General features: G+C 40.5%; 1 protein-coding gene across 1 annotated transcript; it reads right to left on the bottom strand.

Moving 5' to 3' along the window:
• Positions 1-761: 761 nt before the first annotated feature.
• Positions 762-24,883, bottom strand: LOC109479670. The gene is made up of 27 exons (XM_019781658.1): positions 24,838-24,883; positions 24,184-24,261; positions 23,862-23,960; positions 23,106-23,309; positions 17,285-17,371; positions 16,377-16,712; positions 16,121-16,210; positions 15,849-16,025; positions 14,812-14,895; positions 14,256-14,411; positions 13,984-14,058; positions 13,358-13,525; positions 12,907-13,086; positions 12,104-12,253; positions 11,546-11,710; positions 6,267-6,359; positions 5,564-5,872; positions 5,332-5,424; positions 4,986-5,096; positions 4,448-4,591; positions 4,088-4,249; positions 3,542-3,730; positions 2,728-2,862; positions 2,347-2,499; positions 1,899-2,036; positions 1,295-1,615; positions 762-933 (listed from the first exon to the last, which is right to left on the bottom strand). The coding sequence occupies exons 1-27, from the start codon at positions 24,881-24,883 to the stop codon at positions 797-799; spliced, it is 4,080 nt and encodes a 1,359-aa protein (XP_019637217.1). The 3' UTR covers positions 762-796.

Below are 24,883 nucleotides of genomic sequence, written 5' to 3'. Positions count from 1 at the left end.
CACAAACACATACATACACACACGCACACACACACGCACGCACACACACGAAAAAAAGTAAAAAGATGAAAGAATGCTTGTTAACGTACATAATGACAGTGGTTTTTATTGCATATTCATGGTCAAAAGGGTGAAAGGCAGGGTATATAAACTATATATGTATATAAATATATCGAGTATGTTTACACGAGTACATGTATGTAATTATATATATATATATATATATATATATATATGAACTTTATTGCTCGACAGTTGTACATGGTACAATGTATGGCAACAATGACAATGTGATCAATACAGTAAGTCTATCCTAAGAAACTATTACTACAGAAATATGAACGTAAACGGAGTATTGACATGATGTACGTTAAGCGTGTGTGATACAATCACTTCCTCTCTTTTATATGTAATGAATACATGCGCGTAATGCATGTTTTCCAGGGCCTCACAGTAACTGTGCACCCTGGCTAAATAAAACAGTGGGGTCGTGTGGCGTTGCAGCAGAGTGCGCGACTCGGAACTAAGAGTCCCGGGTTCGAGTCCTGACATGCCACAGATCTTGTGCCCTTGGGAAAGGCACTTTACACGACTTTCCTCACTTAGCTCAGGTGTAAATGAGTATTGTCCTGTCATGTATTTGTCCCCTGTGTTGGTGGCGGCATTGACATAAGTTGAAAAAACTTGAGTGTGTCGTCACCACGTCTGGTGATTACATGTTGGAATAAAAAAAAAACAGAACTAAGTAGATAATGATATATGTACGATATGCAGTTGCTCGTGACTTAAATTACAACTAACTCCAGATCCCCTGAAATGGGCCTAGAGCTCCTCTCCGGTCAGCCTTTCTCCTTTGCCTTTCAGTCTTTTTCCTTCCTGGTACACTTGAGAACAAGCCGAGATCTGGCAGCGAAAACTCCGAGCCCGAAGATGCTATTAATACAATAAAAAATATAATGACATATGAATAAATATGTCTAGAACTGCCCATGTTTATAATCGACCTGTATTAAATTCAACCTCTTTAAAACATGCACAAGAGATAAATAGCACCAGAAAAAATAGCTTGAAGGCCGGGGGTAAAGCTAAAGCAAATGTCAAGAAAATGCCGTGCAAAATTATAAGCTGTTTTCGGCCAAAATATTACTATCGTCCCTGTGGCAGAATTTTTTTTATTAATTGAACTTAGTCATGCTGCTCATAAATGATGTGTGCAATATTTTTAAAAGAAAAGAACCCAGCAACAATGAAATGTCAGAAATATGAAATATACTTGGAATGAATATATATTTACTTGAACTATCGCCTGAGCCACGTCTTCTGTCGTAATTTTTGTTTCCTGACCACCAGCACATTGGGGACAAGGAGTTCGGGTCCATGTTTTTGTCACCGCTCCTGCGCCGACACCTCTGCTTCTGGTAACCCGGTACAGCCCAGCGTGGTTCGCTCTCGTCTTCCGATGCCATTCCGAACAGATCTCTGATGGCTGACCACCACGTGCGAGGGGAGAACCAGCTTAAGCCGTTCTCCCCATCGTCTGATTTTCTGGTACACTTGTCTTCCGGAGGGGGAGAAATTTTGAATGACGGGAGCTTATCAAGGACGCTGGGCGGTCCTGTAAAATGATACATAATGCTTATAGAATAATCATGTTTTTTTCGGAATGATTCCTGTACATTGCACGTTTACAGACGTACTGTCAACAACAAACAAACAAACAAACAAACAAACAAACAAACAACTGTTAAACCATGAGTAAACCCCATGAAAAAGATTTTGTACACGTATGCGTTACGAACCACATCTTCGCCACACATTGACAATTGAGATGAATGAATAAATACATATTAGCATGCTAGTGTTAGATGAAGTACAGTAACGCCCAATTCATTATTCACCTTTACCCTCCTGTTGGTCTCTGCCAGTGTCCTCTCCCCCTGTCCAGCCGTCTGCCCACCCCACCCTGCCCGCCCGACCATCCTTGTCAGAAGGCATCCAAAATGACTTTACTCTGCTACTTAGGAAACCCAAAGGTCCTGTAGAGATGACGTTATACAAGTCATTTTGTAATATCAAAACAACCCACTCACTGTTGCAGGCAATCAAATCTGCAGAAACGTCTCTTTCACTTGTGATGAGACCAATTGAAACAAACAGGAGCGAGTAGAAACAAGATAACCCTGTGGGGTGATAATTTAACGGCGGCTACTTTTCATAGGTATAATTGTTAAGCACACAAACAAGTAAATAGCGGCACAAGAAACTGCTTTCGAGTTAACACAATACTCGAAGAAGCGGTGCTGTTTATGTTGTGTATTTTAATGGGAGAAACCTTAGACTATCTACCTGAGTCCCCTGTGACATGGTTTCTGTCCTTCCCCGTGTCCTCTCCTCCTGCCCAGCTGCCGACCGGAGGCACTCTCTGATCCCCGTCCCTCCCAGGCTGTTCTCGTGCCCAGCTGTTTCCCCAAAGAGACTGCTTCAGGCTATTTATAAATCCTTGAAAAATAAAAGAAAAAGTCCTTGCATCAGCAAATCAAAGATCGTTGTGAAGAAATATAATCTTATGCTGCATCCCTCAAGAATTTGATGCGATGCAGCCATCCTTTTTGCTAACATTCTATATACTTGTGCGAGTTTATATTGTGCGATAAGAGTTATATCTCTAGTACAGTGATGCTGTATATTGTATAGTGCAACAAACACATCAGACGAATATTGAGTCACCTGAGTTCCCGGCATCCCTCTGACTTCCGGTGTCCTCCCCTCCCTCCCAGCTGCCCATGAAGGCAGGCCGTCGCTTCTCTGACTCACCGCCGGTCGTCCAGGAGTTGAAGCGCCGTTTCAGACTGGCTAGAAAACCTTGAAAACCTTGATAAAAAGGGCAAAACCTGTTGTGATATTAAGCAAAGTTAGACGACACCCCTTTAACTCTCTGTGATAGACTAGTCCATATCTGAATATTAAGTAGCTCAGTCTATTAGAGTAACCCAAGACTCTAGTTCCTTCTCTTTCTGCCTGGACTCCAGACTGAGCACATCCACGTTTGTACCGTTACTAACCCTTCCGGATTAAAGCATCTAAAAAGGCAACTCAAGGTCTCTGTCCAAGTTCACTGTCGAGTTCAAAGAGTACATCAAAACCTTCGTGCTTACTTACTTACCAAGCTGTCATGAAAGTTCATCTGTGTTGGTAGTTACATGTTTAGAGTTAAAACTTTTGGTCCAACACAAAAAATTCTCTCACCTAGAGCTTTCGACCAGTCACTCTGGTCTTCCTCAGTAGACTGACCCAGTGAAGCTTGTCACGTGGCTTCTTTGAAGTCTGACGTCAACACTGGGTCAAAGGTGTCTGGTAGACGATGTCAAGCCCCGTGGCGGTTCAATGTCGATAGCTCTAAGTAAATAATTCTTTGTGTTGTACCAAAAGTTTTAACTCTAAACATACTTAACAAGCTGTTATCTATATTGAAAAAAACTAAGAACGGTATCTAAGATTTTTCTTTTAAATATTCAATTTAAAATAAAATATTTCGACGTACCAGATGAATTCTCGTCTTCTCGTCGGTTCTTTTCTGCTTCTCCGCCGGCGACCATGTTGTACACGATACCTGGGATGTGGTCTCCGTACGTACCACGGTCCTCCACGGTTTCTTCTTCAGGAATTCGTAGGATTTTTTTACATCCACCTACGAAATCCGAGAACATCTCTGCTCCTGCTCCGATGGGCTCTGTAATCGAACAGAAGATAATAGAAACTTTATTGCTAATACTTGCCCGAGGGCTAATTGCAGTTACAAACAACATAAGAAAGAAAATATTGTGGTATCTATTAATCTACGTCTAGCATTATACTATATTCTACAACATACATGGTACTAGTTTTCCGGGAATTCCACAACTGAGAAGTCGCAATGCCCCTGCAAGTCAAGGACAGTCTTGAACTGAGTTCAAGATGTTTTGTAGTCCTTACTGCTTGTCAGATACCGTTTGTCACGATACAAACATAACTGACTTCACAAAGTCTGTTACACTGCTGTTATACTGTGTTTCACTGACTGAATAATTATCATGAAAGCCATTCTTACGTGAGCCACGTCGCCTGCTGGTGTTGTCCTCTCCTGCCTTGAAGCTTCCCAAAATGACAAGGTTCTCATCTGACAGTTTTTCGTCTGAGCTGTCCACCACATACTCCATGGGAGGGGCGTTGTAGAGGATCTTCTTTTTACTGTTGCAAGTTCGAATTCCTTCTTGAAGAAAAAAAAAAGAAATATATGAAAAAAAAGAAATATAAATTTCTTTTCATTAGTTAAAGAAAGCTTATGAAGTACAATCTTACTTGGTGTTAGAAGATTCGTGTGATGACGAAGCTAGCGTCTCCAAACTTTTACAAATCCATCGCAATTTCTTCTAAGATTCATTGAGCAAATATATGACACAAAACGTACTTTTGTTCCTCTTTTCCCTCTTCAAGCTGCTCTTTTTATCTTTGCACTCCTCTCTCGCCGACGCTTTCTTGGTACATAGACGTTCGCATGCCCTCTTGTCGTTTCTTGGCGCTATGCACCGCCTCTTTGGATCAGTGTCCATAACTGAACTACATTTTCCATAGAGCATCAATGAACTATTCTGGACTGGATCTCTACTCAAATCTGTATGAACACACGTATATTGTAAGCATAAAATGCAGCAAAGATGCTAACGCCCAGTAAAAAAATCAGTTTCTTCAATATACACAGAAGCTACAGCCAGAAGAACAATTGCCAACACTTGCCGTCATCTTTATAATTACACCTAACATCCACATCTGACATCTCCAACGCCGACATACTGGTAGGATACTGGTCTTGGGGTCTGGGTGGGCCTGGAAAACAGATACTTTAGACAACAGATATTGTCGAAGCCCACAAGAATCAAGCTGCATTTGGAATCATGATATATTAGCTATACATGTTACTCTCCCAAAAGTAACAAGTCCGGACGTACCGTACATGTCGTCCACGCTTGTATAGCTGGTACACATGTCAGAAAAACGAACATTGGACCAATATTCGTTTGATGTAGAGCGACGAATCCTTGGAAATACTATCGGAGGCCCTATATCCAACACAAATATGATCAATATGATGGGTATTATGAATTATGTACCATTAATACTTAGATATAATCTGACAACCTTAGTGATATATGTGTGTTCACCAAAAATGTCACAAATGATATTTAGCTTTTGCCAGTGTAACTGAGCATGTTAATAAAAATTATTGAAAAGAGAAAGGCATAAAGATCAGACTAATGTTACAGTAATGTTAAAAGGTATTGTCCTGTAACTCACTTATCTCGTTTTCGTCATAGCTGATGCCAAAGTCGGAATGTGAACGCCGCCTGTCGGATGACTTGTGTTTCCCTGGCAACAGACATCTCGAGCCTTCTAGTAGTGGGAATAAAAAAACACAATGTATACGTATATGTAATGAAAAGGTGTCGACAATCCTAATATGACAGAAGAACATTTTAAGAGGGCATAAAGAACTATATACAATGATTAATAATTTATTTAGACCCACTTTTTTCCACATCTCGTTCATATCCACCACTGTCATCGCTCTCGTAGATTAGCGATTGTTCACTGCCTTCACTTCCACTGTCCTCTTCCTCAAGCCAGTTGGATCGTTTGATTCTGACGTCATCCATGCTTTCGTCCTCCATGTTTGACATTTCGCCTGTACAGCTATCCCCTTCTTCACTATCATCTAGCATTTCACACTCTTCTGGATGGTACGCATCTGCGTAATTTGGGCACTCAGCATGTCGTTGTCTGTCACAGCCTCCCCGACTTCTGACACAAAATTGTTGTTGAGTGCTGAGCCGAATGACTGGAAAAGAAGGGGATAAAATTAGATAAAGAGAACTCTATTGGAAGCATAACTGTACATGATCCTTCAATTTATACTTACTGCAAGATTTCTGTATTGAAATTTTCAAGGGATATACCAATTTCTTTTCTGTACATAGATGGGCATGGCCACCATGTCGAACCACCTCGCTATATTTATAGTATGGAAAACCATGTCGTCAATTATTGAATGTTACTTGTATATACTTGTATATGTATTATATTAGCCTACGGTGTTAGTTTTATTGAGTATGTGGAATGTAAAATTCGGCACAATTCAGTGTATACTGCAAGGCCGATTTGTATCGTGTTTTTACCAATAAACCATTTACTACACCATTATTTTGAGGTTGGTGTTTAGGGTATATCCCTACCTCTGTGCTTCTTTTTCCCTTGACAATCTGGATACACCTGGAATCGCCGAGTTCTGGAGCGGTCTTGACTGTTATTCTTACCATCCTCATATCCTAGGGTGAATAAGGAATACACGATTGTGAGAAAGCAGAAACACAAGTTCGTGTGTTGTACAATACTTCATTGTTTGACAAGAACGTTTAACTGTATATCATGTACATAAAGTACATGTACATTCTTTCCCGTCTCATCCTAAAAAACTAGGCTGTTTAAAACTCTTTCTACATGTTGACAGGCAATACAAACCCACAGTTTACAAATCGACACATGCTCTGTGAGATAATCATTGTGTACTTCTGGGTGACAAATAATGACTACTTACGTTTGACTGCCCTTGGCCCCCTCTCACCGCCATCTTGTTTGTTCCCCATTCCAGGAAAATCTTAGAACAAAGGAGCACTGCTAAATGGGATCAAATCACCATTAAACTAGAAAAGGAAGAAGTTAATAAGATTAATAGGATTTGTCATTAAGAATAGCTTATATAGGTATCCATATGACTAGTTTAGGCGACATTTTAATCCTTAGGTTACAATTACTGGATAACACAGTGCTTAACTGTGATCATAGTATTATCATTGCTTGACTGGCTCTCTAACTGCTACAACTGAGTACGTTATTCGTAAAAAATAGAAGACACCAATACGCTGAAACTAGGAAACATAAGTTTACGTGTTGACGTTAATACGATTTAGCAGGAAAGACGCAGTCCCTACCTTGAACAGGATGTCTGAGTGGTTAAAGAAAGGCCTTAATTATATGTTCTTGTATAGCCACAGGGTACGTATACACCACAATGTTGACAAGTTTCCACAAGGTCACAGCGATTGTGTTCGAGTCGTAGAATGTACTAATGCCTATCATGAAGTTGTAAAACTATTTGTAGTGATAGCATTATCACTATTGCTGGTACAGTAAAAATCAAGTAAGTCAAATACGTACATTACAAGTGTCTACAATTTGACTAAGTGGCTCAACATTGTGCATTGTTAAGAGCACGTCATGCTGCAGTTACCTGTCAATTTATCACTTAGTCGTTCATGCAAGAACGCTCATTGTTTAAAACTTCTTGCGTTGACGTTTCCTAAATTGTGACAATTTGCTAGAGGTCTTACCTTAGTAGTTATATACAGCGCATATGTCTCTTAACACGTCGTGTGAGTATGTCAAGATTTAGAATGTACAGATTGGAAGATAAGTGTAGCACTGCTGCATGTCATGAACCTTAACCTTTTCTGTTTATCTCTGTCATTCCAGTGCAGGATAACCTAGGAAAAGGGCGCCTTAGGCTTCAGTCTGTTTGTGTGCATCGAATCACGTTTCAAACTGGTACCTCATTATGTTCGACCTGTAGTTCCAGGCGTATCTCAGGTAATGTAAGCAGTGCACGTGAGACTAGGCGTGAGCAGAGTTAACAAACACATTCTGTGAAACGCCCCAGGCTTTTTGAACTCGTTTTAATATGTTGGAACACGTACACATGGTTGTGTTGGTTGTAGCCAATTCTTCGATTGTTTTCAAGCCTTTCCCTTACAAGACAATTCGAAGACATACAAATAGAGCCATATCTTATATCTAGCATTGTCCAAATATCCCAAGGTTGGACAAGATAGAGACAAAGTTTTTGTGTGACCTAACAGGTCGAGGTCATCCAAGTCCCCGACGCCATTTACGATGCAGTGACCGCGTGTGTTTGTGTCTGAATCTTTCAAGAGTGGCAGACATGGGCTTGAGTAAAGTCGGCATTATAATAAGTCACCATACGTCTTTTGAAACAACTGTCTACAGCCGCTATGCTTCTGACATGAAGCCTGCGGACGATTGATTGACCATAAGTATCCCCCTCCCTCTTCCCCGCCCTCTTTCTCTGCTTTGTTGTATCAAACGTACGCCCCCTTGCGTATTGGTCCCACTTGACAAATTTGTATGTATCGAAAAAAGAAGACTCGACAACGCATTCACTGTTCTATTTCATCAGCTTTAATCTTTAGTTAAGATACATGCAACATATCAAGAGACCAACTGCACGGAAATCAGACATCTTCTTGCGAAAAAATACGTAGCAAGGAACGGTGAAGTATCATTAGGTAAAATCTTGTTTTCTTCTTTGAATTATAATGAAACCAGTGTCTATCAGCAGGACAGTCGATGTTTGTCAGGAGAAGAATAAGAAGGGGGACTTCTTGTCCCTGGGTCTGGGGGAACTTCCTCTTGCGCTACACGGGTGTCTTCCCTGGGACTTCTGACCGTCCAATAACTGATTCACACCAAGGTAATCCAGCAATCCTTTCTCTTCTGCTCGAGTCCCTGTTCAAAATACAAAATTAGTTTAACAAAATGTCAACATTCCCAATGTGCAAGTTGTGATCTAAAAAGAAATACACGAATCTATAACCATTCCTGATGAATTGTATGACACGTATGCAGCAGAGAAGTTAAAAGTTAGACACATCGCAAACCAGTGAAACGTGAAGATTTGATTGGATGCACTTTAAGCCTGCAACAAGCAAGTGCACCTGTGTCTACGCCCATGGGCAAAATGATTATCTTGTAAGCTTTTTCGTCTATGTAAGACTGGCAAATGTTTCCTCGAAACATGATTGACTAGAATTATACATGTACGTATACTATGCATGACCTCTTATTTGTTCCATCGTGTCATTCCTTTCATTTGACGTGTATGAATGTGATAAAGAATACAAAATCATTACACAAACACATTTGTGGCATTTTCAGATAAGAATGTTAACGTTGAAGTTGACATACCCTTTTCTCTTTTCTGGTAGCTGTTACTGTTGTTTTGTGTCTTGTTTTTCCACCTATCGAACACCGATCTCGCTTTATCCATTCCCGTCCATTGGTCTAAAACACTGCGGGCTTTCTCGTCACTTTCGTCTTTCTTGTCTTCTCCCCATGGGTTCTGCATGGCGTTTTGTAGGTTTCGCAACCAGCTCGTAGAATCTGTAAGAAAAGAACAAATCATGACAAAATGGCACTCGTTTGTAACTCGTCTGTATGTGACTATATGCATACAATTTGTTTTGTCTTTTATGACACAGGACACCACTGTTAAGTGGCAACCATGGTTAACAGAAAAAAAGGAAAATAGAACTAAACAAGAGATCTGAGATCACATACCTTCATGAAATATGGGCTTGACGTGTAAATGTAAATTTCCTCTTTAATTATGCAAATGACCTCCACATTAACATAATTAATGTATCGTGATGTTAACTTTTGATGAATTTACAATTTACACCAAGTAGGAAATTCCCATCATTTACCCATTGAATTTTCGCATTAATTATGCAAATGAGGTCATAATTTGCATTATTGGTATCTGTTGATGTTCCATCTGCCAAAGATTACATACATTACATGTATTAAAGTACTACAATGTAAAACACTGTAATTAGAGAATTTCCTCATTTATTATGCAAATAAAGTCCTCATTTGCATAATTTGCATTAAGTTATGTACATCTCTCTCAGCTACCTACCTACCAAAAATGATGAAAATACATTGTTCCTGTCTGGACCTATTGGCTTTTAAAGATTTTCCCCCCGAAAGTCCCTTGCAGTTTCAGAACAAGCTGCTAGGGGGACCAAACCCACACCAATTATTCCTGGCAGGACAATCTATCTGTCACCCAAAAATCAAGACCATAACATGTTCAGGACAAAAGATACAAAAACCGGAAGTTCTGCTGCAGTACCAAGGTCATCCACCAGGAGGCCCATATTTGACCTTGACCTTTGGCTTCCTAAGGCCTACCAGCACACCAAATATCATCACAATCCATAAAGGCGTTATGGAGTTATGCTGACTACAAATATGCGGAAACTCAAACACACACACACATAGACGCGCCAAAAAACAATACCTCCATTTTCATGGAGGTAACTAGATCTCAGTGCCAAAATTACGTCAACACTGGGTGTCCATCCACCCTAACACTCAAATTTTCCACATCATAGCGCACAGAGGTCGCCTTATTCCCTGAGGAAGAACCTCTCATTAATCAAACCAGGTCGCAAGCCCGGGGCAGCCTCGACACAATCAGACATCTGTTACCCTGTCTGGCAGACTCCTCATTAAACCGGAAGTGCTGCTGCAGTACCAAGGCCATCCACCAGGAGGCCCATATTTGACCTTGACCTTCGCCCCCCTAACACCTACCAGTATACCAAATATCACCACAATCCATAAATGCGTTATGGAGTTATGAAGGTACAAAAAAGCGGAAACACAAACACACATACACACACACACACACACACACACACACACACACACACACACACACACACACACACGCACACAGACGCGCCAAAAACAATACCTTCCATTTCATAGAGGTAAATACATATAAATCTGGTACAATATACTGGGTTCAGGAGTAACTTTGTTAATTCTATGATGTTAAGAATTTGATAAGCAAAATCTATTGTCTCATAGAAATTTAACTATATTTCAGCATAGTTTGGGGACAGCAAAAAGTACGGCAACACAATGAGGGCGTATCTACGTTTCAAACAATTACCGTTCGCGTCCTGGTCCTTCTCTCCCGTCCACCACTGCTGAGGAGAGAACCAGCTCCGGTCATCCCTCTGTTTATCAGAACTCTCACCCGCGGAGGCAAATGTTGGCAGGTAGTCCATGAAGCTGGGAGACGCTGTTGATCAAGTTTAACAACATGTCAATCTTCTTACGAGAGGTTTATGCTTATTTCGACGAATTAGAATGTTGCAATACAATAATTGCACTTGAATGGATGCAATTCAAACTGAATAGCACAATCACTGTTAATGGCATGTCAAATGTACGTGCCGACTAATGATGTGGAATTCTTCATCTTCATCTTCATCTTTGCCGGGGCTCTAAGATGTTGTACAAGCCCCGGCTACACCCCCATATAGCCCCTGTTGGGGCACTTTAGGGGGGGGGGGCTTGGTCTAAGGCGGGCAGGCCTCCAGCCTGGCCCGGAAGGGTACCAAGAGGTACCGAGTTCGAATCCTACCATGCTACCGATCTTGTGCCCTTGGCGCCCTTGACACGAATTTCCTCACCTCACTTCACAGGTGAAAATGAGTATGCCTGTTGTCGACATGTCCGTTCATGCGTTTGTCTACGCTGGTGGTAGCATAAAAATAAGTTGAAAAATAAAACTTCAGTGTGCTGTCGCCATGTCCTGTTATAAATGTTGGAATAGGAAAAAATGGAAGCAACTACAACGTACTACTTGTACCACTCTTCCTGTTCCTCCCGGTGTCCTCTCCCCCCACCGTGGTGCCCGAGAAGACCGATGCCGGACTGACTGGCTCGTCCTCCCCGCCGTACGGGTGATCTTCTCCAGATGACGTCCGGAAGGACCGCCTCAGACCGCCCAGGAAGCTGAAGGGTCCTGTGTTCAACCAAAAACAGCTGAATGCTTTGGAATTCAACATTCCTTTGGAGTGTAATCATGATTTTATTGTTTCTCCGTGTTCCATTTGAGATGAGAAGAAGGTATGCACAGAGATATTTTTGAGGTACAACATACCTACCCACCTACAAATCTTGAAAAAAAAGAGATTAATTAACCCGGCCAGTCAGAAGTATGGGTGGTCACCGAAACATCGGGTGAAACACTTGGTTGACGGTGTAAAAAGAGTCTCTTTACATGTGTATTTATAAGTTACTAACGTGGCGAAACTATGATGACCCAAAAGTCTTTTAACAATGTCCTCAGGATAATCATGAGAAGGATGAAAGTTGTCAAAGTCCTCACTAACTTAAAGGCACGATAGATACACACCTGGTTCATCAGTGTGGTTCCTCCCAGAGTCTTCACCCCCAGCGCAGGTCCCCAGAAACCAAGGAGACTCGCTTGTTCCTCCCTTCCTGCCACGGGGCTGATGCATGCCCGTTGACTCAAGGAAAGTTTGTTTCAGATTGTTTATAAGGCCTGGAGCCGAAGAAATAAACATTTTAACATCTTAATATGCAATTTTCAGAGACGTCACAACTTGGCCAACAAACGTAGTACACAAATGCAACACAGACCCAGTGCGCGTGCATCGACAATAGATTTTTATTCAACATTCTTTCCTAATATCTCCAAACATGAAGAACTAGTAGTGACCTGGGTCATTTACAGTCTCCTGTCGTCCGGTATCCTCCCCTCCTGTCCAGCTGCCGAGGATAACATGTTCACCTCGCTCCCTTCCTTTTGATTCGTCCCCAAAAAACACACTGAACCTTCCCTTCAAGCCGTACAAGAAGCCTAGAAGTGGAATGATCAAGAGGCTGTTATACCAGGAAACATATGGTTTCTTCGAACTAAAACGACGATTTTCCTCGAAATTTTGAATGTCTGTGCCATAAACTGTTCAGTAATGTTACGTCTGGGCATTCATTTTCTGTAGTTTATCTTCGTACTGTACCGTTATTGCTGTATAAGACAATTTAGTCCCAGCTAGGATATCCTTTGATTGAACCAGTTCTGCACTGGGGGTACAATTACGGCATTTTCGTCTACTAACTAAGCGTTTGTCAGACAGTTTACAACTTAAAACTTGTAAGAGGAGTTTATAATGATTTACATCAATGCGAACCTACCTGTATCATCATTTTTCTTACTGTCTGTGTACTGTCTGGTCGCCCATCCCTGGATGAGATCAGGAAGCTGTTCTCGGTAAGTTGTCTCTCCTTCTATGACATCCTCCTCGTGAATCCCGAGAGACTGTTTGACACTGTCCACAAGTCCGGTCACTATCTTAGCTCCCGCCCCTACAGGCTCTACACAAACATGTTAATACTCATGATAAATTGAACGATTTGAAGGAAAATATTTTGGTCATATGAGCCAAGAAGAAAAAATACACTTAAGATAGTTGATTGAATGTGAACAACTTGTACCAAATAAAACTCCCAAATGTTTAACATATCCTGATTCATCACCAAGTTCTGAAGTGTTCGAAGATGTGAATCACCTTTGAAACAACAATACATCACTCTAAAAGTACAACTAAGAACAAACAAATGAAAGTTAGAAAACAAGTTCTTCTACCTGCTGGTTTCCGGCCGTCTCTCCCCTTCCTTCCCGTGTCCTCCCCTGCCTTGAAGCTTCCAAGGATGACAGGGTTATCACCATGTGTCTTTTCCTCTGAGGAATCCTCTGCGAACTCAACCGGTGGGGCGTTGTACATGAGCCGCTTATGGTGGGTCGGGCTGGTTTCTGCAGCAAAGGATATTCAAGCCTTCTATTAATGCAGCAATGTACATAAATGTAACATTTTTCAGCCATGTAGCCATCAGCAATACAATTCCTGACACAATCCTGACGTAGTTGAGTATTGGCTAGTGGATTCTCTTTGCTGGCTCCGCATTGAATCTCGTTGAAGTGTTCTGATAGAGATTCTGAGTTATTCAAGCTATATTTATCTGCCACCTACACAATAGCGACCATTTATAGAGTACACTGCTGCATTTTCGACAGAATGTATTTTATCTAATTTACTTTGCTGCCAGCACAATTCTATAGTTACTGAAGCCCAGATCTTTTCCGTGTGTACAGCGGGGTGCATTAGCATTCAGAAGGATTTGCAGAATCAGAGTTATCAAATAGGAGAACAGCTAGACAAAAATTGAGAAACCTGAGGTGTATGTCTCAATAATAACAGTGTGACGACATACCTCTGTCAGTGGCGTGGTAGCTGACATCTACGTCAGACATGGAGCGACGGAGGTTGGAAGGCGTGGCAACGACGTCTGATCAAAAAAGATATTCGTATGATATCAATTTCATTTTAACATGGTAGATAGATAGATAGATAGATAGATAGATAGATAGATAGATAGATAGATAGATAGATAGATAGATAGATAGATAGATAGATAGATAGATATCGATCGTATTCATGTTTCGTGTACAACCATGATTGTGATATAAGCTGCAGGATACTAACTATAATGTCTCCTGCTGTTTTCATGCTCCTGACTGTGCTGTTTCCGCTGATCGTCCTTTTTTGCTGCGTCAGCTCGATCTCCGCATTTTCTGTCTTCAGGATTGTTGTCTCTCGGTACAGGTCTTCTGGTAGGACGGGGTCGGGGACTTGTGCGGCCTGAGTCGGTTACAATTGAATCATCATTGATACAGCATGCCTTCAAATATCAGAGTTATCAACCAAGAATTGAGGTATTCAAAAACTCGTATTTCCCCAGAACTATCGTAGACTGGAACTCGTTGCCACCAAGCACAGTTGGGGCATCATCACTAGAAAGCTTTAAACAACTCCTGCAATCAAATGTGCAAAGATTGAGTGTAACAAGCCGTTCAGTGTGATATAGCTAGCTGCCGCCGCGCCGCGTGCCTGCGATCTGTACCCTCATACTAACTAACATACAGTCAAGTATTTCGGAACAATCGTCACAAAAAACATAAGCTCTTACACGGGATGATGAAATAATGAATTGACTGTTTTGATCTATGTATTAAAAGCTATGGAAACTATAAATATATACCTTTCCTGTTGCCACGATAACTAACGTCAACGTCTGACATGGATCGTCTTAGGTTTGAAGACATTTGGAGATCACCACGCTGTCCTGTAAGACACAACAGTATCAACCATACAACAGAAATTCAGATGCTTTTCTTCAATTGAATCAGGGTAAAAATCCTTGAAAACAAACGTGCGGACCCAGATACTAACGGATTCTTCGACTTCGTTCCTTGGTCCTTAATGATGAGTTTTCACGATTAGTCTCACATGGTTGCTCTTTTCTCGCGTGGATCCTGTCCTTGTTGCCTTCTTTCGAATCTGTTCTAGGGGATTCTGCATGATAGAACATTGAACATTGAACGAGTGACTAACAAGAACGAATCTCGGACTCCATGAGAGGGAGACAGAGTTGAGTTGATGGTAGAAAGTTGTTCAGCATCTAGTACACATTCACATCTATTAGTAGTATTGTGTCATCAAAATTTTGACTGCTCTATTATGGAAAGCTATTATGTTTTTGAGATAGAGCGACTCAAACTAACAAGCTTGTACGTACCGTTTTCCCGACTCCTGTAGCTTATATCCACATCCGACACGGAGCGCCTCAACTTGGAGGAACGGGAGTGTGGCGTCCTTGGCACGTGTCCTTTAGTTAAAACAAACAATCATAATGTACCATAACTGTTCAACAATAACATATGTTTATACTAGAGAAGTAACATTTGCAAAGCAAATGCATAATGTTTACCTTCGGACATGGTCTGCCCAGTTAATTTTTAATCAAACACATTTACATACATGTACTAGGAGTATATGGTGACAGGTGGTAGTAGAGCAGACCATGAAATTGCAACATTATGTAACCTAACACCAGTCACCATAGTGACAGACGTCAACAAATCATGTCATTGGTCAGGTCAGAGGTTAGTGTTTGGAACAGAAGAGGAAGAAGAAACGTACTAAAAACAATATGTTTTCCTTCGGTAAACATAATGATTATAGGTTATTTATATTAATTTTTTCCACTGAAGGTATACTCCCGACAGGTATACTCACTCTTCCTCCTTGATTTAACATGATCTGTAACAGGGCTTCTAGGTAAAGCGTCCATCTCGTCTTCAACAATTGGCTCTCGGAAATCCTGCTGCACCTCCTGTGGACTTCTCCTTTCTGAAGGTCTATGCTTCTTGTATGGCGAAGATTTCTGGTCGTCATTTGGGCTAACAGACTCTCCTGTATAAAAATACATTCCGATGTAAGCCCGGAAGAGAAAGACAGCTGAATTTTGTATTCACAAGCAAGAATATAACCCGTACTGGGTAACTCACCTATCTCTTTCCCTCTGTAGCTGACGTTCACATCTGATTTCGAACGTCTGAGTTTAAAAGATTTACGAAGCCGAGATATGGTTTTTGTTCCTGGGGAATGGACATAGAAAACTGCAATGTTAGTATGCTAAACAGTGTACGTACACGAGAGATTATACTCTAATAGCAACATGAAATTTCACTACAAACTATGTTTCAAAAGTATCAAAATACTTACTGGGAATCTCATCGAACTTTTTCTGTAGGGACGTCAGCATCTCCTTTATATCATCAAGTCCTGTTACACATTCTCCTGGTCTTCTGAGATTTCCATGTCTCGGACTTTGAGGAACATCGATATCGTCTTCTTCTTCCAGATAGACCTGACTGTTTTCAGCTGATGTAAATGATGTTGAATCCCGGTCTTGAATCCATTGTCCAATTTCATCATCCGAAGATTGTTGTCTGTACCTTTTTGCAGCACCGTCGTCGTCTTCAAAGTATTCATAGGCTTCAATCTCCCTGGCTTTGCTTTTTGCTTTCAATTGTTTACTTATATCTCTGTTTCGTAAATTCTTATGGGAAAGTGTTTGCTGAGTGCTAAGCTTGGTGACTGTAAAATAAAGAAAAAAAGTACAATAAGATTCAAGAAAGGCACCATGCTGCTACAGATGAAGATAATTGTCGAAGGGGAAAATGAGTATTGTATTATCCTCTGTGTTGGTGGCGGCATTGATATAAGTTTAAAAAACTCGAGTATGCCGTCACCACGTCTTGTATGTGATTAGATGTTGGAATATAAAAAAAATACTAACTTACTCCACAAAGGCTCTTATTCCATATCAAGTATAGAATGTTATCTTTCACATATCTGTTTCTAATGGATCAGGGAGGCCCATGGAAAAAAGGTTTTTGACCAAGGGGATGGCAATAGATTTTTGTAGCCTGTGAAACCCAAGCTCAGGGGGCTCCCTACATAGTCCGGCAGGATGTTGGGCGGCCGGCAAAAGCGATTTAATCAGGCTAGATTTTTGTGGACCAGACCACTTGACCTCCCACTGCTAAATATCGTGCAGTTCCTTACATGTCTTCATGTTTACCTGGATTATGAACAGTTTTGTATATCTATACCTTAATTATTCTACTCACTTTCCCCCCTCTTTTTGCTCACTGACTGTGACGTACCTCTCAAGTTCCTCCTGCTCCCTACATCTGATTTGGCACGCCTGACTCTGGTCCGGTCAGGATGTCCGTCTCTTCTACCATTCGGACCTTAAACAATAGTCAAAGGGCATGATCATAGTACTATGCATCTTTCTGTCAGTAAAATACTTTGTTGCACAGCAATTGTGCATGGCAAAAAGTATGGCATCTACTAGTACATATCAACTACACTTTCATAAGGCTAACTAATACAAGAGTGAGTGGCTAGTGTGGGATAGGTAAATATGAATATATACAAATTATTGGAATGATTTCTAATTTCTATAGAGTCTTTAGAAGACGTAAGTAATCATTTTCTTTTCGAGTTATGTCCAGCTTGTCCACTAGTATCAGTTGAATCATGATACGAGCATTACAATCGTGTCTTTCGACTGGAGTGTTCTGAAACTCACCCCTGTATAACCGCTGTCCCTTCCCGCTGCCGGCCTGGTTGTTACCCATGTTGACGACGATCTAAACAAGGCAGTATGAGATATTATACAACAGAATACAACAGAACTTGTATATATCAGAACGGTGCTCCACACAGCGTGGTGAATACAAATGCATCAGTTCCTTTGAAAGAAACTCCTGACCGCAGGGCATATGTACATTATGCTTGTTATTTTAAAGGTGAAGGTTTCATTGTTTACATAGTGTTAATCTGTCCAGGGTATTGTAGGGCGACCACAAAATAAAGGGGAAATCCTTGACCACCTGTTGCACGTTTTAATGAGAAAAATCTTTGAGCTGTTTACACAACCGTTGGAATGTTTCATTTTTCGCTTGGGATTTGAACCATGGCATGTGAATGCAGGGTGGAGCAAGGCTCACACTATTGTATTCGGCACCATATGTCAGAACTCGATTAACAGGAGTGGTATCTACATGTATTATCTACTCCGACTGAACCTTGGCCTCACCTGCGTCACACGTATTGTGCGATGAGTCCTCAACTGACCCAGCCCTTAGCTAAATTATTCTTCATTCAGTGCATTTGCATTGCATGACACAACGATCAAATGTTGTAGAGGCTACTAGTCAGACTACTAGTTCAAATTACCTACGACTGGGGCACAAGCATGGTTGACTGGGGTACGTATTGACAAAAAATAGAGAGACAAAACAACAACAAAAACAACAACTTGCTACAGCAGAGCAGCAAAAGAAAAGGCATCACCAACAACAAGAACCACGACAATTGCAGCAACTACAACAACGTCAGCAAAACCACCACAACAACAGCTACTACGTACACCTACTTCATCGTTTTTGGAACCGTATGGAAGAAGTCACTGTTTTAACAATCACAGCAGTAACAACATGACTCACCTACAGTTTCAGAATGAAACATATCAACCAGGGAGACGCTGGACCCAGACTGCGATTGACTCGTCTCTTGAAAACCCTCCCCTTGTCTTTCCTTCATACAGGAGTTGACAATAAGTTTGAGCTGGTGAGTGGGACACACCTCTATCACCTAACATTATCTAAATTGTCGGTCCCAGCATGCACTATCGCCCAGGGCCATACAAACAGGAACTTCTATACCTTTGGGACGAAGACCAGGCGGATAGAGCTGACAGATTACCGAAAATACTGGTTTACACTGGGAATTCTCAACCGAAAATATTTCATTCTTGTAGAGATTCGAGGGTTATGAGATACGAAGAGGACAATTTCCAAAGAATTCTAAAAACTCCCCCATACAATAGTCAACTTCTAAACAGTAACATTCCGACTACTTTTACCTTCCTCATTACTTTGTCCTCGCACATGTTTAAGATGAATTTGAATCCATGTTCTGTCAGGAATAAGGATGGTGGCTATTTGATAAATGGTTAGTACCATTTACTGTATAGTTTTATATTCAAAACACCATTTCATGAAACAACAACACAACACCCTCGCCAACACTCGTCAGCCGACTGGAGGATAGCAGTAGAAAGGTACGACTAGATACCGACAGACAAATGAGTTTTTTGAATCCCCACCACCCTGGTTTCTCAGTCAACCTCCTACAATGTATACTGGGATGCCACGAGGAGTTGGGATGTTTAGCTGCGACGCATAGCCCGGTGGGATTTGGGGCCTGGGACTAGAATAGGAAAGCCTTGGGGCGAACGGGGTGACAAGAGTGACAAGTCATTCGTCATTCTAGAGTCACTTGTAGTCTAGGGAGTCTAGGGTGTAATCAGCGAAACTCTACTTAATAACACCTAGACATACCTTGGACGTTTATGTTTTTCTTTGCGTCGCAAAACAGTGTCTAATGTAAATGAAATGCGTCAATGATGTGAAAGACTAACATTTGCATGGGAATGACTATTTTTAGGTGAAGACTACTTAGCTAGTTGCCCCCGGGCAAAACCAGAAGATTTCTTCCCAATTGTTCTTCAAGAAGAATGAAATACTCGACCTCCTACCGGACGTAATTATAAGTTATGTTTAAATCAACGTGTCGCTTCGTGCTACGCGGATTGTCGCGTTTTGTCCAAAATTATCCCTGACAGTTTTTCCCAGTGTAGTAATCTATTATTATCTGCAATCAAAAAAAGACGAAAAATTGTAGTACATCAGCTTTTTGTATTTTTGCATCTATGCATCGGTAACATGAAACTATTTCTATTTCTGGCAACAGACAGACTGCCTATGTGTAGTAACTAATTCCTGGATACCATCTGCTAAATATTCTGCATTGGATATTTTATACTCTTGGGTATCTTTACTCTATATTCTTTAACATGCCATATTGCAATGTTTGCAGTCGTACCTATTACAGACTTCTTTTGCACCATAGTTGATTGATGGTAGCCTACGGCACAGATATCGCATTGGGAAGGGTAGGGACCAGAAGCTTTAAGAGCAAGACTACATTTCAATGATGTAACACACACACACAAAAGCCGGAGGCATGTTCAACTGCAGAAAATCTACCTACAAAACATAAACATAATCTCCTTCGGTACATGGGGAAGGGAATTTGTTTGGTGTAATATCAACTGCGTTCCCAAGTTAGTTTAGGACTTCGAAAAGGCATTGGCGAGGGAAATCTCTCGTTTGTCATGACTAGGGGTGCAAAAGTCCCAAGTCGCCTGGTCGGATCAATTCGATGTTATTGCAGCAGAAATGGGCGGAAACTGGCGAAAACCGTCAACGCAAAGATTAACCCTGCAGCATGTTACGTTATAATAGCTGTATATACGACGGAATGATCTGCTTTGGATTCACGAAAACATCGTTAGGTGCACATAAAAAGTACCTGTAAAAGCCACGATGGGCATATCTTGTACATAGTTGTGAAAAAGCAACATTCAGGACACATATAGACACTCTATCAAAAAAGATGGAGGGGCAATTTATCATACCTTTGATATCGTATGGTCCACTTTATTTGCTCAATGCTACACAGGCACATGGCGTGACGATCTTACATGTACATACAAAAGCCTTATACATGTAATAACGGCTATATTACCATCTAGTAGACAAGATAGAAATACATATACGTTTAAACATTCAATACATTAGTGAAAAATTGAACGATCTTTTCTGTCTTATTCATCATCGTTATCTCTACATCACCTAATATACCAACAATGAAAAATGACAATTCAACAGTTTGGTTGGAATAATGGTCCAGTATGTTTAACAACATCAACCTAATAGTTAACCTCACCGCTCTGTTAGGAATAGATACGAGATGCTTGAAATAACTTGTCCAGACTATCCAGGGACCCTCTTTAAGACTACACATCAATCACCATACTCTCCTTAATTCCCAGTCAAAAGTCACGTTAATACTTTAGAAGAGCATTGTCATTTACACACGTAACAGACCATAGGATAGAGAAGGGCGTTTTCATTTCAGTAAAAAAACCTTTCCGTTGCTTTTCATATAACTGTGAAACTACTACATTTGTACAACCCTTGATGAACCACGTAAAAGCATTTCACAAGCTACGTTGTCAAATCGTAATTGCCATGAAATGGACCAATATGATTCTACAATATGGAGTCTGTGTTCAATTTTTACTGTGCTGATATTGACCTATGTGTTCTCACTGTGTTTTAGGATATGAAAATCTGACCGGACCCCTCTCCTTTCACAATTCCCTGTATAATATAACGTTTAACAATACCATATATTTTTCGCCTCGTTGGTACTCAGTGATGTATTTCCTAAATGTATCTATTAAACGACATTGAAACTTTATAAGGCTTACAAATGGTTGGCACTGACACTGGTTTGGTCCCACGTATACGTCATAGAAAATGTGTTCTTTACTTCATCTTGTCACAAAGTATAACAAGTTGTTACATTGTCCTTATAAAGGCAACATCAAGTACGTCAGGTTAGATAGTGTACATCTAATATCAGATTATTAAGGTTTCATCGTCTTCGTCTTTTTATTCGTCTATGTCTATTTCTCGAGTCTACACTTTCCGAATATTTCTTCTATCACAGCTCTGCAAAAAAATGCAGACTAGCGAGTTCCGATTTTCTCAAAAGAAATGCTATTCTAATCTAATTGTGCTATAATCATTTCATGATTTTGTGAATTTATGGCAGTATGAGAATGGCTCTTTTGGCACAATGATATTACAATGAAGTAATTTCTATATCTGAATGTAGGCAAAATTATCGAAAAAATGTTTTCACTTCATGCAAAATGTGGCAGTGTACAAGCGTCTGCATAAATATGTGTCCACAACTTTACTTTCAAATCGGGCAGATATTATCATGCAGCAATATGCAATACGCAGAAACAGTTTAAGACCTACGCTCCAATGCGCTGGAGCATCATCACTTCCCATCATTTATCTCTTTTCCCCGTTGACGTTCTATGTATCATCGTCTTGTATAAACTAGTTTAAGACAAACAGGAAAGCTGACTCCTCTTCTTGTTCCCCGGCACAAATCTGCCTCTAAGAAAAGTACGAGATGAAAGATTTCCCATCATCCCTTCTCTTCCCGCTGGATTTTCTGGAGCCCGCCGAACCTCTCCGAGAACTCCCGGCGCTGGCCGTACGTCTCACGGAACCACCCGACTGCCGACCCGAACCGCTCCGGTTGCTCCCGGAACCTGGCGGAAATTTACGATTAATCTATGGCAGGTTTAATGATGTCTAAGACTCACACTCAAACATACATGTTATCGTAACTTGTAAGGCCATGTTGATTTGATTATATGGATGACATCCTCCGGGAGCCCCAAAACTGATGCGCGCGTGCGAATAAAAAAAACGTTTTGCAAAAAAAAAGTTCTTTTCATTATGAAATCTACGTGGTCATGAGGGTTGAGCAAATGGCACAGAATATGGTTTGGCGAATAATCTAGTCTTCCAGTTCATTTCTTTACAATTTCGTCTTTTTTCGTTTGATTTTGGCATTCTACGACATTGGTATAGTTTTTATTAATTTTTTTTTGTAACTTATGGTATATTTTTGCTCATTTTGCAACTGTTTTGTACGATTTACAGTATGGTTAAAAACTTTTTTTTTGGAAACGGCCGAAAATTCATGCTTTATTAATTTTTTTTGTAACTTATGGTATATTTTTGCTCATTTTGCAACTGTTTTGTACGATTTACAGTATGGTTGAAAACTTTTTTTTTGGAAACGGCCGAAAATTCATGCGCGCGCGGATGTCATCCATATAATCAAATCAACATGGCCTAACTTGTAATACTAATTCCAGTCAGCTAAATGAGTTTTAACTTGCAATACGAAGCCTGAAAGAAATGCTTGAACAAAAGCCTTCAAATATCTTTAAAAAAACTTTTAACACAAGCTGCTTACTACAGGTTCTGCTCGCCTGCCTGTGACTGCCGCTCGAGTCACGTGAGTTGCTCCGCTTCTTTCTCCCAGAATCCTCTCCTCCAGCCCAGCTTCCCATGACCACTTGCGATCTGTCCTTGGGCTTCGCCTTGGGTCTTCTCTCCTGTTCGTCCCTGGACGGCACCCGGAACGACCGTCTCAGACTGTCCTTCAGACCAGAGAAGCCTGCAAACAACGTTTTAGGCAGAAAATCCATTACAAGTCGACATCACTCGGTTTTGGTCGGGATTTAGGCAATATTTGAGTTAAGGGGTTAAAAGCTTTTGAGAAGTTGACAATAAGTAATGTAGTGGCTTAAGGCAACAGTATTAAAAGTTTCAAAAGTACTTGTCATTTCATTATATATGTTATGATATGATATGATATGATATAAATCTTGCCCATATGAGCTAAATGCACAAGAGGATATGCAGTATGCAAAACATGAGTATTGCATACTGGGACGCTATATTCTAATGATAATTGCTAGGAATTTATACATTATAACAATGCTATATACTACCTATAATCTACTGTTAGTTGCCCTTTCTTCTCTCTTTTTGAAACATTTGGAGACATAATTACATAGTTTGTCTGCTATACATTCGTTCTTGCATGACATCAAGTGTTTCAACGTGTCAAATTTGACATTTTCTTGCATATCTTGTCTAAATGTAAAATATAATGTCCTTGAGTTTCATTATGACCGGTAGGTTTTAGTATAAGATATACGCTTACTGTGGCTCTTTTCTTTAGTCTTCTCCCGAACGTCCTCCTCTGATCTGGACATCCCGAACTGGATCGATCCGGAACTTCTGGCCCGTCCATTTCTAGGTCCTGGAGAGGGGGGGGGGTTACTGTTGTTACAAACGTGATAAAACTGTACACAGGGCTATAGGAGGAGGTGATTTTGCACGATAGAAGAATTTAAAAGATTCTCAAAAAAAGTATTTATAAAGAAGCTAACATCGTTTACAATAACGAAAGGATGAAGAGTAAAAAGAGAAAAATACTGTAAACAAAAAGAAAAAGAAACGGATATGGACTCGTCGAACTCAACTGGTCGTGCGATGATTGTTTCTGTCTTCATGCGCAAATCTGCTCAAAATTTCATCAAATTTTGAATTGTTGTCAGAACCTGAAAATATAATAAAACATAAAAACATAGGATAAAATAGATAAAAGAAAGCGAACACATCAGTATCTACGTAACAAAATGCTTGAAATTGGACGAAAGTTATGATTCAAACAAATAACGCTTGATGTTGTGTCTGAAATTTAATCCTGTACCATCACCACTCTAGCACATCAGTTTTATGTCTGGGGAGACTTCCGAGTAGATTGTGGTTTGAAATACATCATTATCCTGACGTTTATATCCCATTTGGTGACCAAATGAGCCATTATATCGCTATAAAACGTTACGGTAATGGTAGCAATGTGCCGTTGGTGTCCCCAGACTCCCATTGAAAGTACTGTGACCATGTTTGAGGCAAGTAATCTTCACACAAACAATCCCCAACAAAGAGTGACATTAGCAAGACACAAGAATAATGTTTCTTTATCTTTACTTTATAATAACTCCAATGTTAACCTTATCTGACAAGCCAAATTTCCGACTCTTCCGACTGTTTTTCTACTTCTGACTATAGCATAAAAACATGCAGATCATAGTAAATTCAGGTGTAGCCAGAAAATTTTCATTAAAACTTACTGGAGTCTCCATGGCGTTTCCCGGCCTGGCTCTGTAGATTTCCCAT

This window comes from Branchiostoma belcheri, unplaced genomic scaffold (assembly GCF_001625305.1).
Source record: "Branchiostoma belcheri isolate BF01 breed outbred unplaced genomic scaffold, Haploidv18h27 scaffold5, whole genome shotgun sequence".
Classification (NCBI taxonomy): domain Eukaryota; kingdom Metazoa; phylum Chordata; class Leptocardii; order Amphioxiformes; family Branchiostomatidae; genus Branchiostoma; species Branchiostoma belcheri.
This window is presented reverse-complemented; position numbering and strand designations above follow the sequence as displayed.

Coding starts and splice junctions, on each gene's coding strand:
- LOC109479670 (XM_019781658.1), bottom strand. CDS start 24,883: ATGGGAAATCTACAGAGCCAGGCCGGGAAACGCCATGGAGACTCCA. Junction 16,026..16,120: donor CTACAGAGGGAAAGAGATAG/GTGAGTTACCCA, acceptor ATTTTTATACAG/GAGAGTCTGTTAGCCCAAAT. Junction 5,425..5,563: donor TGAACGAGATGTGGAAAAAA/GTGGGTCTAAAT, acceptor CACTACTAGAAG/GCTCGAGATGTCTGTTGCCA.